The sequence below is a fragment of the Pogona vitticeps genome, chromosome 6 (assembly GCF_051106095.1).
Source record: "Pogona vitticeps strain Pit_001003342236 chromosome 6, PviZW2.1, whole genome shotgun sequence".
In the NCBI taxonomy this organism is placed as follows: Eukaryota; Metazoa; Chordata; class Lepidosauria; order Squamata; family Agamidae; genus Pogona; species Pogona vitticeps.
Window position 1 is genome coordinate 18,764,325 of NC_135788.1, and position 16,577 is coordinate 18,780,901.

At 43.5% G+C, this 16,577-nt stretch overlaps 1 protein-coding gene across 15 annotated transcripts in view; it reads right to left on the reverse strand.

Annotated features, from left to right (window-relative positions):
• KIAA1217 (KIAA1217 ortholog) overlaps positions 1-16,577 on the reverse strand; it is a 412,653-nt gene that overhangs the window by 69,714 nt on the left and 326,362 nt on the right. For 11 of the 15 annotated variants that reach the window (XM_020801609.3, XM_073003054.2, XM_020801618.3 and 8 more), the window contains one exon: positions 15,375-15,468. In XM_020801609.3, coding sequence (XP_020657268.3) covers positions 15,375-15,468 — 94 coding nt within the window. Of the gene's footprint in view, positions 1-7,645; positions 8,025-12,624; positions 14,006-15,374; positions 15,469-16,577 lie in introns of those variants that run through there. The other 4 variants (XM_078378639.1, XM_073003053.2, XM_078378641.1 and 1 more) reach the window with 2 other exon arrangements.

The window sequence follows — 16,577 nt, forward strand, 5'->3', positions numbered from 1 at the left end:
AATTTTTCTTCGGCACAACAGAGGTAGCATATCAAGTTTCTGATTTCTTTTGTAGCAAAAGAAAATCACATTAGTAACCGATCTTGCAAATCAAAATAAATTCATGCCTGTCTGACTTTCCACTATACTAATTCAGCATCTTTGGGGTTTGTTGTTCTTCCATCTTTGCAGTTCCTTGTTCTCTGCCAAGGCCAAATAAAACTATAAAACAGCTTCAGATGATTAAAACAAGAACAATGGGAAACGTAACCTTTTCAGTATCAAATGGCGTTATCCAGCACCCTGGTTTTAAAAATATGTTTTCCATTAGAAGAATATGGAATAGGTTAGGGTAAAACTAATAGAAAAACATAACAACGAATACATGAATCATTCTTTGCCATTTGCCCATACTTACACCTGTAACCAGATGTTGGGTTAAAAAAAAGAACATTGCATTTTAGAGGAACAAATCTCACATATTCACACTTTTCCTTGCTTGCTTTCCAACTGAATAAAGGAGGACAAATAAACAGAATGTGCTTTCTTAGAAATTCTCTCTCCCCCTTTTCACCTAGCAAGATGAACATAAAATAGGCAGTCCTGTGATCTTGGGTTGTTGAAATATTCACAAATGTTCATGTATTGTAGTACAGAGTTGCCTGCATTACAAGCTGGGTATATGTTGACTCATATACCGGGAGAGACTGTTGCTTGTACAGTATTTGCTTCACTTGGTTAGCTATTGAAGAGTGCAGTAGAGTAGGAAGTGCTGGGTCACAGGTTGAAATCCAGGCTCTATAAGCTATCTTCCCAACCCCAATGAAGGCTAAAACTGTAGAGTGGTGCCTCGCTTAATGATTACCGCGTTAAACGATGAAACCGCTATACGATGACAGTTTTGCGATCGCTTTTGAGACCGCAAAATGATGTTTTTATAGGCAAAACCTGCTTTGCGATGATCGGTTCCCTGCTTCGGGAACCGATTCTTCGCATTACGACGTTTTTAAAACAGCTGATTGGCGGCTTCAAAATGGCTCCCCGCTGTGTTTTTGGATGGATTCCTTGCTTTACAGGCACCGAAAATGTGCCTATGGAGGATCTTCGCTGGACTGTGAGTTTTTCAGCCCCTTGGAATGCATTGAACGGATTTTCAATGCGTTTCAATGGGATTTTTTATTTCACTTAATGAGGATTTCGCTCTACAGCGATTTCGCTGGAACTGATTATCCTCGTTAAGTGAGGCACCACTATAGCAGATTATGGGCCATTGGCAAACATGGTTTGAGCCTGCTAAGTCTGATAGTTTTCACTGAAGCATCTTTTCATTTTTTAAAAAAAATCACATTGGTGTGGGCAGTGAAGATGTGCATTGGTGGAGATAATTTCATTATTTTTACTTTAAAGGCATCCTGAATAAGCCTCACCTTACTTTAAAGACTGAAGATCCATGCACAGGCAAAAGAGAAGAAATACATTTTAGAAATAGCAGGTGTAAGGAAAGAAGAAAGTAAACCAATACAATTAAAGTATGACTGAGAAAGAAAATCTGAAATAACTGTAAATACATGGAAAAACCCTTGACAGGTTGGCTCAAAGGTTGACCTAGTCCAGTTTTCTACAATGGTCTGCAAGATGCCACCAGGAAGTCCACAAGCAAAATGTGAAGAGAACAGCATGCCTAGTGTGACCTATCTTATCTTCCACTTCAGCAATCCTTGAATTTACACTGAAGATGTTTTTCCCCCATGAGAAGAATCCAAGCAGGCCTTTGGCTTGCCAGTTTACTCACAAGTAAGGAGGCGGTAGCAACAGCACAGCGGACAGCAGTGGTGTAGAAAGCTTGCAAGAGCAGCAAGGCCATGAGGGGAAAACACTGGAGTAAAGGTTGAGGGGCTGGAAGTGAGGTAATCTTTTCTCCCCCCCCCCCTTCTTCTCAGTTGGGGCTCTGCCGGAGCTGCAATGTCTTGTGGAGCCTGAGCAGGCAGACAGGTATGGTAAGACAGACATGTTACAGAAGCCTTGAGAATGAGCTAGGCCTAGCTCCACCTAACATCCTGTTCAGAAAGGAAACTCCCAGAAACAGGAAGCTCGGATGGAGCTAGGCCTAGCTCAGCCTCAAAGCCACATTTAAGTGTCTACCTGACGGGTATAATTCCCAGAATGGAGAAATGACAGGATTTGTAGTCTGAGAAACATCTGGTCCCTAGTAATTGACATAATGCCTCAAAACTACATGTTCCTTTCTCCTCTCACACACTCTGATTCCCTTGAATCCTAATAACTATAATTTGTCTTACATTTGGAATCAAGCAATCTATGACCACTACAAATGTGAGTTAACGTTCAAACTAAAATGTGAGACCCAGTTCAGACAATGGATTCCAGTCACGTTTGAAAGGAATGACTTGTGATAACCATAGCTGGCCTCTTCAGATGCAACACTGGACCAGAATCAGTTCCTACAAGTTGGAATCTGAGATCTCGAGGGGCAGAAAAGTGAGCACAGGAATTTGAGGTCCAGTGTCTGGGGAAAAAAGAAAGAAAGAGGGGACTGCTCCAAATTATTCTCTGGGGGCAGGGACGGAATTAAAGCCATATTGTACACCAGCTTTTCTAGGGATTCCCCAAAAACAGGTAGAAACCTTTATATACAGTGGTGCCTCGCTTAGCGAGTGCTTCGCTATGCGATGAATTCGCATAGCGAGGGGGTCCGGGCCATCGCTGGAGCATTCGCTCAGCGATGGCCCCTATGGCGATTTTTCGCTTTGCGATGATCGCTAAGCGATTCGCTTAGCGATCTTCGCAAAACGAAGCGGGGGAGAACAGCTGATCGGCGGTTCCAAAATGGCCGCCGGAAGGTCCGCGCCGCATTTTCGCGCCCTGCCCTCGCTTACCGAGGGCGCGAAAATGGCGGCGCTATGGGACAACATCGCTTAACGGTGAGTTTTCAAGCCATAGGAACGCATTGAACGAAGTTCAATGCGTTTCTATGGCTTTTTTATTTCCGTTTAGCGATGTTTTCGCATAGCGAAGGTTAATCCGGAACGGATTAACCTCGCTATGCGAGGCACCACTGTATTTCATTTTTATAGCATGTGTGGGCAACACTGTTGTTTATTTATTTATTTATTTGATATATACCCCGCCCATCTGGTCTAAAAGACTACTCTAGGCGGCTGTTGTTGTTTAGTCATGTCCGACTCTTTGTGACCCCATGGACCAGAACACACCAGGCCCTCCTGTCTTCCACTGCCTCCCGGAGTTGGGGTGGGCAACACAGTGGGGAATTAAATGTTATTCCCAAGTATGGCTATGAAAATCACCACCCTGTCTCCACATTTCTTTAAAAAAAAAAAACTGCTTAAAATCATTGAAATTATCTTTTGGCTCAGAAAGCCCTCTTCTGCCCTCACATAACTTTGCCATGTTTTGAGGGCCCCAACAGCTTGCCATGTTTTGAGGGCCCCAACAGCCTTGCGGCACCCCACTCTCAAAGAAGTTTTTGATATTTTAAAAAATTGGCCACTAGATGGCACAAGGGGACTTTTTAAAAGGGTAAACAAATCTCCCCCCCCCCGAGAAACATATTTAGGGGTAGGCCAATAAGGTTCCCCAGGTCAGCTCTACTGGGGAGATTGTTTGAACACTTTACAAAATGAGAGATGGGTGCTGTTCATCTCTCCAACAGTTCCAGAACCTTGCTACCCTCATTGGTCTCCCTCTGGGATGGGAAGGTATGCAGAACCAGATCAGGCCTTGCACACACTGGGGTGCATGTAGGACCCCTTTCAACATTTGCTGAACAGACAACTGCTGGGGTGTGGGTGACCAATACATGGGGATGGGAGGCAGGGCTGTTCCAAGTGAACCCCATGAAATGTGCTTCTGTGAACACTCATACAGTATAAGCAATCTGTGTCAAGCAAATGTTTCTGTAGTATGAACTATTAAAATGGCTTACTGTATGCTAGGAATGCGCCATTCAGATCGTTTGGACTCCAGTTCCCAGAATTCTCTAATAATTCCCAAGAAGAATTCTAGGAGTTCAAGGCGTCAGGCTCACTGCCGTTCCTGAACAACTATGACACCCAGGAAAGACAGCCTTTGGCCAATCGCCTCCTGATATTTTGGTTATTCACTTAGGAGGTAATGATTTGCCTGGATTACCCGGTAAAGGGTTGATATTAGATATTTTGAGAGATCTCAATTGGTTGAGACAGAAATATACGACAATGCGAATTGTGTGGTCGACAATTATACCGAGGCTAGCCTGGCGAGGCGCCCGGAATTTTGATGCGGTTAACAAGGCCCGGCGGGGCGTTAACAGAGAAGTTTGTCGAGGTGTCTGCAGCGGCGGCCTCGGATCCGTGGTTGGTCACCACAGGATCTCTGCGCGTAATGAGAGTCTTTTTCGAGAGGATGGAGTACACCTGTCCAAGGCGGGTTTGGACATTTTTCTTGAAGACATTAAAGGGGGCCTGCTTTTGGAGCTCGAGGAGCTTGGTGGCGGGCATAAGACATAGCTACGCTAGTCTTTATGCTGTGGCGGGTAGTGCGGAAAAACAGGTGGTCTCGGTGAGTCCCGCTTGTAAGTCAACCTAGCCAACAGCGTATCTGACCTCTCGGCTCTGCTGATTGTGCAATCACAGGGCCGGTGTGGGAAGATGTGTTGGGCCGCTCCTGGATCAACAGTCATCAATTAAGGATGGCTCGAGGTCTAGGGGTGTTTGTTAGCGGCCAGCCAGGTTCTTGCTGTCAGTAAGACAGCGGGAGCATGGGGGCCGGGGGCTCGCCCAATGGCGATCTTATAGGGTATTTTGATACCCCTGTTTCCTGTTTCCGCACTACAGCAGGCCCCCCAACAGTTTTAAGAATTTGAATTTGGTTAAATCAATTAAATAAAGTGTGGCCCGTTTAAATCCAAGCTGTTGTCTCGCGTATTTATTCCGGGGCTGGGGGGGCAATTCTTCAGCCGCCGGACGGGCGTTTTGCGCCCTGGAACGGCGTGGCTGGCTTTGCCCCAACGTCCCCGGATGGCGCGAGAACGTTTGGGGACACGTGGGCATGTTGGGAGGGGGAGCTCGCCTATATAAGGGAGCTCTCCCCGATGTTCGCCCTCTTTGCGTTGCGGGCGCCCACCCGCCCTCCCTTGTGTTAGTGTGGCTTTTGTGGTCGCCTTTTGAGGGGCCGGATAGGAATTTTTGACCTTCAGCCTGATTGGCTTTTGGCTGGGGGGATTTTTCGCCTATCCCACACTACCGAAAGGGTTGTTGGCTTTTAGGTGGTTTTATTTGGTCACACTGGCGGGTAGTGCGGAAAAACAGGTGGTCTCGGTGAGTCCCGCTTGTAAGTCAACCTAGCCAACAGCGTATCTGACCTCTCGGCTCTGCTGATTGTGCAATCACAGGGCCGGTGTGGGAAGATGTGTTGGGCCGCTCCTGGATCAACAGTCATCAATTAAGGATGGCTCGAGGTCTAGGGGTGTTTGTTAGCGGCCAGCCAGGTTCTTGCTGTCAGTAAGACAGCGGGAGCATGGGGGCCGGGGGCTCGCCCAATGGCGATCTTATAGGGTATTTTGATACCCCTGTTTCCTGTTTCCGCACTACAGCAGGCCCCCCAACAGTTTTAAGAATTTGAATTTGGTTAAATCAATTAAATAAAGTGTGGCCCGTTTAAATCCAAGCTGTTGTCTCGCGTATTTATTCCGGGGCTGGGGGGGCAATTCCCAAGAAGAATTCTAGGAGTTCAAGGCGTCAGGCTCACTGCCGTTCCTGAACAACTATGACACCCAGGAAACGCTGTGGCAGCTTCCTTTTTTGTACATTAACTACAGGAAATAGGCAGGATCTATGCCATACAAGCCTATGAGACAAAGCTGTTGTCCAGGTGAGTAAAATGTAGGTGTCTGTGGGTCTCTGATCCGGACCTCCAAGAATGTCCGGAGAATTTTTAGAGACTTCTGGGATTTGGAGTCTAAAAATCCAAATGGCATATTCATAGAGCACGGTTCACTATTACAGTATTACACAGCGGATGGTCTTCCAATTATTGCAAGAACGTGGTGATTCTTATAAAAGAACGCAGGAAGCTGATTTGTACAGAGTGATACCCTTGGATCATTAAACTTGTGACTGTCAATTCTGATTGGCAGGAATTCTCCAAGGCTTCAAGCCGGATTCTTCCCTCGCTCTGAAAATGTTTGAAAATGAAACTGTGGTTTACCACTAAGCCAGAGGTTGTCAAACCCCGGTGCGCGCTCCATTGCCGGTCCGTGGCTTGAGCCTGACCAGGCCGCAAAGGCAGACCTCCCGCCCCCCCACGCACTCCCCTCCCCACAGCTACTTTGCGCGCGTGTGTGTCAACGGCGTGAGCGCTTCCTCACCCCTTCATGCAAGCCCCCGTGTGCACAAAGCAGCTATAGGGAGGGGAGTGTGTGCAGGGGGAGGCGGGAGGTCTGCCTTTGCTGCCCCGGCGACAGGGCTGGGGGAGAGCCGAAAGGCAGGGCAAGGGCCACGTGTTCTGGCGGCTCTCCCTCCCAGCACCGGCAACAGGGGTGAGGGGGTGGCTGGAGAACAGCTGGGAGGGAGAGCATGGCCCGGGTGTTCTGGCGGCCCCCCTCCCGGCACCGGCAGCGGCAAGGGGGGTAGGAGTGGGCAAGAGCCGGATAAAATTAAAATTTAAAAAAACTCCCAAGCTTCCGCTGCCGCCACGGGCGGGGATGCACTCCTGCGCATGCGCAAAGTGGTGAGGGAATGCGCGCGCCCATGGGCGCACGTGCACCCCAACCGCCGTGCGCGTGCATCGGAGAGGGCAAGCGCGCAGGGCCACCCGACCTCCGTCAGAGACTCCACCGGGCCGGACTAGTAAAAAGGTTGGGGAAGTCTGCACTAAGCCATTCTTCAGTGAAAGGAACCGCCTTCCACCCTTATATGGAGGGTTAGGGCCTCAAGGCAGAGAGGGTAACATGCAAATGAGCTTTCCCCGATCTGCAGCTCCCCCTGCTGGACGTGTTGGACAACAACCTCCAGAACCCCCAACCTGCACAGCCAAGAGCTTAGAGAAGCTGATGCAGGCCGATCTTTCATTCTTCCACCTGTACTTACCATTCTGCCCCTATCATACCTAAAATGATAAATTATTGTTTCCCACATTTGGATAATAACTTCCTCTGTGATATTCAACTAAGAATTCTGTGGACTATAATCCAAAGCTTCAAAAAAAGAGAGAACACTCCATACATGCTACGTAGATTCATTACTTTTCATGGCAGTTTAGTTTAAATCAGCTACTCTATTAAGATTTGGATTTCATTCCCAGGTCTTAGCAGTTAAGTAACAAGCCACTCACTATTTATTATCCAGCTCAGGTAATAAAAATGTATCCAATACATTGCAGGCATAAATTCAAAAAACTTACGGTAGCACCTGGATCTCTACAAGTTCAAACGAGAGTATGGCAACAGAAAAGATATACTCCAATCATCAACAAAAAGTCAAGACAGAACATCTCATTTTCCCCCCTCAGCTAAGCACAAAATTACAGTTTTGCTATTCTCAATATTACATCAACTCAAATTTTTAAGCACAGAATATATATTGTTATTCTACAAACCCTTTAGCCTTGCAGAAATTTAGTATCCCTCTTGGTTGCTGAAGCTTCTTACCTTACATCCTCCTATCAGCTCACTTTTTTAGCAGGGATAATGCAGCACAAACGCACTCGTGTCTAAGAGTGCCCTTCGCGTTTCCCAAAAAAAGTCCCAACATGCTCCTGTTTTGCTACGAGAAGTTTTCGGCCAGAAAAATTAAGAGACTTGAAGGAGGAGGAGCAGCTTTCACGTTCAAACGATTTCATGGCCATTGGGAGGCTTTTGCTTTCACTGCACGAAAGTTAGATCTGAATGTAGAAGGCTTCCCTCCTCCTTTTTCTCCCTTTGTCCCGGAAATCAGCATAACCAAAACCAATGCTGAGTTAACGAGAAATGTTTCTTCCATGTGTTCTGCTTGGCAGACACCGCCAGCCATGGCGAGGAAACACGTGATGTTTATAAATACAATATGGCTCACGTTGTCATAACCTCTCGATGACAAAGCACTAGGGTAAAGCTGACAGCGATGCAGCAGGAAAGATGAGGTTTGTATCCTCTGGACACTCCAGAGCAAGCAGACATACATTCTTGTCTGCCCCCGTAAAGTAAACAACGTTTTAATATAAGGAGGAGGATCTGCAAAGCACCATATGGGACCTTTTAAATACATTCTAAGTAACCTCAGCCAGACCAGACTTCCCAACACTAATTGCTTAAATATCTGCCCTTCTTGCCAAATATGGGCTCTGATGTTGCAATCCTAATGTAGCTGACTTGAGAACACTCCCATTTGTGGGGTTTGCATTGTGTCCTGGATTATGATGAAATAATTATAGCCTTCTTCCAGGACATTTGTCTGGCTTCTTCTCCTCCCTTCGTAAAAAATAGCCCAAACTAATAACTTTTGCATCTTGCTTTTCTGGCTTTGTTTATTGCCACCATGCCCAGCTTCCAGGAAGTATCTGGGTGGCTTCCAATCAGGCTCTCTGCATACAGAGTTCTACACAGGCCAGGGCATGGAAAAGAGATTTTATGGACAACCCACCCTAAAATTGTTGGTGGCCATGTTGGCTGGGGATTCTTGGACCTTAGTCCAATATATAAGGTCCAAGGTCCAAGAATCCCCAGCCAACATATATATCTGCCTTTCTGGTGAGGAGACTAAACCCAATGAAGTTCTCAATCATGATGTTCATTGCAATTGGTGGATTGCCACCACGGCTGTTGCCGTTCCTTTCTGCTTATGGATCTCCTGGAAGTTTTGGTCCAAGTTAAAGGTGTTACTGATAACCTCATTCATTCATCCACTAATTCAAAATATATTGAGCTAACCATTCTCTTAAGGTCCAGTCTGTTTTGCTTACTGATCTATGTCTCCATGTCCCACTTTTCCACACTGAAAGCATAGTTTTGCTTCTGAAACCATGTCTGGGTGCTCTAATCCCCAATGGGCTTAGAAACCCATGAGGAAAAAGTTCTGGCCCCTCTCACCACCCTCCACAACATAAGAGAGTGAGCACACATCTTGTCTAGGCTCCTCCAGGTGATTTAAAACCTGTGGGGAAATATACAAGCAAAGTTTTCTCCACATTGTAGACATCTGTGTTCCAGCTTGTGGAGTCTGATGCGGACAGCGAGGACAATGGATGGTCCAGAGCATGCACTCTCATTGCTGCTTGGGGTGAAGCAGCAACTGCCAGTTGTGGGGACTGGGCATATGATCCACACATAAAAGATGGATGGGAAGAGGAATAAGATTGTGTCTACTGCTCCTGACATCATCACATTATCTGCTCTCTTCATGTTAGGCAAAAGGACTAAAAGGGCCTGTTTTCTGTAAGATTCAGAGGCCAGCAGAAGAACTATATTCCAAATCGCATGGCATTATCATGCATATACAGATGCACGTCTGTGGCCAGGATATCTGGCAGACCATCTTCAGTCATACAGGCAATTCTGGTTGTTATGTCCTAAGGTTTCAGGAAAGGCTCCGTAACTGTATCATGGCCCGCTTGGCTGTCTCTGTTCTCATACTACCATGTGAAATGCTTTCTGCTCTAAGAATACAGAGTCACCCAATTTTTAAGGCTTCCACCATCCACTGAAGACCTAGCTGTTCACTGCAGCACTTTTCTGATTGCTAACGCTATCCATGACCTTATTTGTCCATTTTAAAAAAGTAAATTATTTGAATTCATTTTACTGTTTTATTATTATAGTTACTGGTTTTACTGTATTTTTTCACTGGGGCTACAGTATACTATCAACTCATCAGTCCCCTTCAAAGAACAATGTAGCTATGAGAGAAAAGCACAAGTACATCCCCAAGCAGTGGGTGTATATGTGACATTTTCCAACAAAAGATCTTCACCTTAGAGAGAGATGAACTCGGTTCATCTGGGCTTGGATCAAAACAACAGAGATTAATAGGAACTGCTCTGGTTAGTGCTGGTGAGTTTTCAGGTGTCCAGTGAGTCAAGTGGAAACATCCATATGTGGAAATCATGTGTGTCAACAAAGAGAAGACACACTGTCCCTCTACTGGTCTGTGGTCACAGGTTCTCCTGAAGTCCCCATCTGTCCTGGAAGGACAGAGCTGAGTATAATACACAGCTGACCCTGCGTCCCCTAAAATAGCTTAGTCTCTAAGGATAGTATTCCATCACCAGTGTTAAAGCAAGATTGAACTGCCAGTCCAAACAACTTCTGTACACAGAAGAAAAAGGTCAGGAGATCAACTCCCCACTGTGTCTCCTTAACAAGGGCTGGACTCTTTAATCCAGAGGGTCCCTTTGAGCAATGCAATTCTAAGAGGTTACCATTTTCCACGTCTCCACCCACCAGTAGTATTCTAAAATATTAGAAGCTATAGACACTGGGGGGGCAAACTTCACAAGAAAGTGCAATCATGGGGAAATAAAAATAAAAAAAAAACAGTTAGTAAATGATTATTTCCTCCTGCCCCCACCCTGCAAGCCTTGAATGTGTGAACAGTTCACCATTTTAAATGACAGTGCTGCATAACAACTATTCTTTCAACATTTTCTGATCCATTTTTCAATACTGAAGTCTTCTCCCAAGGCTGGTGTACTTTTAAAAATCATATATTAATAGCCTATGCTTATTTTCGACAACTCAACTGTCTTTTTATGCCTATGTAACTCACTGAGTTAGGTATCTGACTGTGGAGCCAGAGATTGGGAGTATGATTCTTCACTGTGCCTCCTGAGAGAAGAGGCAGCCTATGTGGCCTTGGGCAAGCTGCACCATCCCAGGATGCCCCCGAGAAGAAGGGAATGGGAAACCACTTCTGAGTATTCTCTACCTCCCTAAGTTAGGATTGACTTGATGGCATGCAATTGTTAATGCAATCAGGATACGTTGCAGCAACAAATTGCTGCAGGTCAGAGTCAGTCCAGGCATGTATTGTTAAAGCTAAATCACGCAACTTAGGAGACAACAGCAAATGCCTTCTTAACTTACAGCAGTTTACCACCAAGATTTACACTGACTGCATTACTCTAGCAGGTGTTAACTCACAGGATTTTGGCAACCAATACCTATTTTTATTGTTCTTGCAAATAAGTGACCAAATAATTAGAAACAGATACTTTCAGATATCTATCTATCTATCTATCTATCTATCTATCTATCTATCTATCTATCTATCTATCTATCTATCTATCTATCTATCTATCTATCTATCTATCTGTCTGTCTGTCTGTCTGTCTGTCTGTCTGTCTGTCTGTCTGTCTGTCTGTCTGTCTGTCATTTATTTTTGCTTTTCATCAAGAAACAAAGAGGCAAAGCATACAGTAGGGACGTGGAAATAAGTATTTTATTATGCAAAAATACCAGGCACAATCAATCAAAACTATAAAAACATTGCCTAGTATTATATAAGATACAGGTTTTAACCAAAACCCTAAGTATTTAAGTATGCAGTTCCTATTATTATTATTATTATTATTATTATTATTATTATTATTATTATTATTATTATTATTATTATTATTATTATTATTATTATTATTATTATTATTATTATTATTATTATTATTATTATTACAAATGTAATATTAAACATTCCCATAAAAAGGAATACCTGCTTAGACTGAAGAAACTAGAGGTGTGTGCATGCAAGAATGACAAGCTCAGCAGCTCTCTCTACTGGATTGACACTCTAAGCATCTGAAGTGGGGCACAGCCCAGGAAAGCGTATGCAAAGTAACACTTGTTAGTATTAAAGATTGCTGGTGTTGCTGAAAAAGAGAGTCATTCCGAAAATGGAAAGATGAGAAGTCAAGGGAAGACACAGATCCTGTCTTTGTTATTGCTGGCTTTTCTGCTGTTCCTTCCCCATACAGATTTGGCTTTTGCTGAAGCAGGTATTCCTAAAGGCACAAACGGAAGCCGAAATAACATTCCAGTGACTGGTCTGAAGTTCAAAGCGGGGGTGGGGGGTAGGGAGGAAGCGTAACAGGACTGTTCAGAGGAAAGCCTCCAAGCTGATCCCAATAATACTGTATTATAACAGTAAACAGTATATTATGACTGCTTTCACAAATACGGGTTGCTCAGACACAAGGTGTCTGGCTAACCATACTTTTCAAAAGCAAACTGGAACCCCGTTAAGATCCTTTGGCAGCTGAAAACCTTGTTATTAGATACTGCACCAAGCAGAATGGTTCATTGTGTATACGCTGAAATACAGAAGTGAAGATGTCAGCGTGTTCCGTTACTAGTGCAGTCACAGCAAAGACAGTCAAGCACAGAGCTTAGAAAAACCTACTGTTTTGGACCACAAATCCCAGAATCCTCAGTTCTGTTTTAGAGACACAGCCCAGGAAAGAAACTTTTCTGAGCTTTAATATGGCAAAGGCTTCCTGTCCATCTTGCATCTTCCTGACCTGTTCATGACTTCTTGTAAACGCAGTTCTCTTTCTCCTGTTCTCCAGTGTGCTCCTTATGAGCTTCAAACTCAATATACAAGCAGCTAGCCAGGCTTCCTTGTGAGTCCTCTGCCCTCCCCTTTAGTTGTTAGAAACACTTACCTGAAAGAACTGTTCCTTGAATGGGAACGACAGCCCAGCCATCTCCCCAACGGCTGTGCAAGACTAGTTTAACTCTGCTTAGCTTGTGAAAGCTAATAACATCACAGCTCCTTCGAGCAAGCTGGCTGAAAATCAGGAAATGGATTTTCTTGGCAGAGGTACACATTTTAACATGCCACCTGCAGTGTGACATACCTCCGCAGAGTCACTGGAGAGCCGGGCAGAAGTATAGAGAACATTTCTCACGAAAAACAACACCTCACCGCCCAGTATACACACACCCACACACCAGCCCCTGCTATGTTCATAACTTCAGCAATGCTTTCATGCACTCAGAACCAAAATGCAAAGCACCGTAGCAAGCACTCGACAAACTCTGAAACAGATGCAGAATTATAAGACTGTATTTTTACAGGTGTTTTCCACAACATCAGACACCCACTTCAAAGTCATATATGACCTAGTAGAATGTTTAAAAAAAAACAAAAAAAAACAAGCAACCCACATGGTGGCAACATTTTTGCTGGCCTAACACAGGTTATGCATTTTTTTTGTCCAAAGTGTGAAAGAGAAGCACAGACATCAAGAAGAGTTTTCTTTAAAAAAGATCTCCTGAACAAAGGTACTTAATATTCATTGGGTTCCTCACATACAGTAAAACTCTTTATTTGAAAACAACTTTTTGTACCAACATGAACTTACTATAACTTTAAGATCATACTGATCTCTCCAACAGTGGCCTTAAATAGACCTCAAACTAAAATGGAGTATGCACACACAAGGCATGTTTCTTAGACTCTTCTTCTAACACATGCAAAAAGTGCAAAAGAATAGCTAACATCAGCTAGGATGAATGCTTGAATAGGGCTAAAAGTTATGGAACTATATTACATTATATCCTTGCCAATATTTTGACAAGTGAAGAGTTACAGTTACAAGGCAGTCCAATGCATATTCAGTTAGCAGTGAGTCCTATTAAAACTCACTAGAGCGTAACCCTCATTAACAATGCAATCCCAATTCAAACGATGAGTCATCTATAGTGGGAGAGGATTAGACTACAAGCCTCTTCCACTGGTCGAATCCTTTCTTTCAAATTGATCTCAGAGATCTGCCAACAGAGCTACCTGCCCCAAAAGTACTCAACTGGCTCAATTTTAACAACAGAAGAGCCAGAAAGGGGTGGAGAAAGGGCAAAGCAAGGAAGCAGGTGAGTTATGCCTGAACTAGAGATGGGCATGAATTAAAAAAAATGAATCACCAAATTAATTAAAAATTACTAATTCATCGATTCATATTTGTATGAATCAATGCCTCAGATGAATACAAATCAATGCCTTTTTAGTGATTTTTGATCCATCAATTCATTTGGCTATAAAACAGCCCGGCACCTAGAGACACAAAAATTTGAAGGGAAGCTTCCTTTGACTCTCCTCTACAATACTTTCAGGTTTGGTGAAGATTCTGTTTCCCCAAGCTAGCTGCTAAAGGGCACTGTCCTTGGGGAACCCACTTTCTGGGTGTATAACTTGGATGTCTGAAACCCAATTTTCATTGAATGTGGATGGATTGTAGAGGAGAGTCCAGGGAAGCTTCTTTGTAATTTTGATGCCTCTAGGTGGGTATATAACTGCCCTGCTTGTGGGTATATAATTGGGATGTCTGAAACTCAAAATTCACCAAATTTGCAGGGCTTGTAGAGGAGAGTCAGGGGACGTTTCCCTGCAAATTTGGTGTCTCTAGGTGCCTGGGGACCATTTTGTAGGATTTTAATTTTTTTAAAAAAATGATGATGAATTGATCAATCAGGAAAAAATCATAAATTTGTAATTTTTGGTTCAGCAACCTTGAAAAATCACAAATCAAAACAAATAACAATTTTTCTGATTTGTGCCCATCTCTAGCCTGAACCAAACCTGCCCCCCTCCCCCATGATCCTAGGGACACAGTCATAATGCTGGTACAAAATTAAGCCATAATAGCCACACTTTCGTTCTCAGATTGCAACGAGGATTAAAGATTACATGGTAAGATTCAAATATGCTGGTTCAATGCACTTGGCAAGTTAGCTGTGTTTAAACAGATTAGGATACACATGTTCTTTTTCCACTAAGCCTTCTCAGTGTGTTATTCTGTACTGCTGAGGTGAATAGCAGGGTTGATTGCATTGTTTACAATGCTGCAGTGAGATTTCCCCTAATTTATGAGTCTTTTGAATAATGCCTTCAAAAATGTTCTTACATCAAGAGAACCATGGTTAGTACCATTAACCAAACAGGCTATATATACACACACTCCAAAAGAAAGCATTAGTCGTGTACCTGCACAAATCTATGGCCCATTCTCACTTTGCTAACCATAGTTGATGTAAACCAAGATTAGCATTCGTGTACACTAGACCACTAACAATACAGATCAGCCACCTGAAGGAACCACTCTACAAGCAACCCTTTCAAGCATCATACTAAGGTTTCCATCTTCTTTGAGAGGCCATTCAGAATTAACCAATAATTACTTGAGCAAGTTATTCTTTTGGACTATGATACCTACCCAGGGGGATTCTGCTAGTCCAAAACAGTACATTTTCTGGGTTTTGAATATTTGGAAAAGGAACCAGTATATAAATACAAAGTGCAGCCAACCTGTGACTTCCATACAGGTGCATTTCTGTTGGCATCACACACAGGCTTTCATGGTTCAATAAAGACAATGAAATAAGCCACGATAATAAATTAAACATTTCCACTTACCCTTACATCTCCATTGATAGCTCTGGACATATGATTAAACGCATGTGCAGGATCTTTGTTGTAAACTTTAAGGAAAGATCTATCTTGAATGTTCCTGGAATATTACAAAACAAAACAAAAACATACAAGAGTAAGTGAAAAGGACAGAGTTTTAGCCCATTTGCTTTGCTTATCCTAACAATGCCAGAGGCCACAGGGCAGCAGCCAGCCAATGAAACACCTGCTACTATGCAAACAACAAAAAGGTAAAGGCACTGCCTCTTATTCCCCAGGAGGTACTATCCACACCCATGTAAATTTTTCAGGTTCATTAAAGATTCTGGGTGTGGAGCAAAATGTATGAAAGCAAAGCACCTTTAATGACACCTTTTATGGTATCAACAGACACCATTGTAGTAATTTACTAATGACCTAAGCATCCTTCTCCCCAACTTGAAAACAATTTTGCGAAAACAATTCTGAAAAGTATTGTAAGTTCCTTAGGAAGAAAATAATTGCAGTATCCAATATTTTATGATTCAGATCCCATGCAAGTTACTTCCAAGAAATCCAACAACATCTATTTCTCAGCAAATGAACATGCATAAGATGCGGCTGCCAATTCCTTTTGAACTCTATTACATATGATCGGCTGTATCAATTTTGACTCAAACCAGATAAAAGGCAGTGGGGATAAGTGCTTACTTTTTAAAAATTAGCCCAAACAATGCTGAAGAGGAGCTTACAATTAATAAAGTTGCTAATAATTGTTTTAACAGTCCATTATTCTCGATTTGGTTTCACAACCTACCTTTCACATGGTTTTATAGACTGGAGAGCTGGAGCAAACTTAATTTCAGCAACAAGTGGCCAGAAAGACTAAACATACTTCTGTCCTTTTAAAACTAGGAGGCATTTCATTTAACACCACTGATCTCCCGAGAATTTTCACAAAAGTCTGAATTCCTTTGCTCCAGGTGCAGCTAAAGGTTTAGTGGGCTGATCTTAATCATTGGGATTATCGTTTGAAAGTGGGAGCAGGGGACACATGGTGAAAGATTTTTGGGGCATGTCTTGCTTCTTTTTAAGTCGCACTGCAGTTGGCAAATGCCTCGAATCTGCAACTAGTTAGAACTTGTACTGCTGCCAGCGACTTCAAGTAGCCTGTCAAGAAAAACAGATAGCTGATGAGGCGAGGCAGTTCAGCCCCAACTGCTAAGAAAC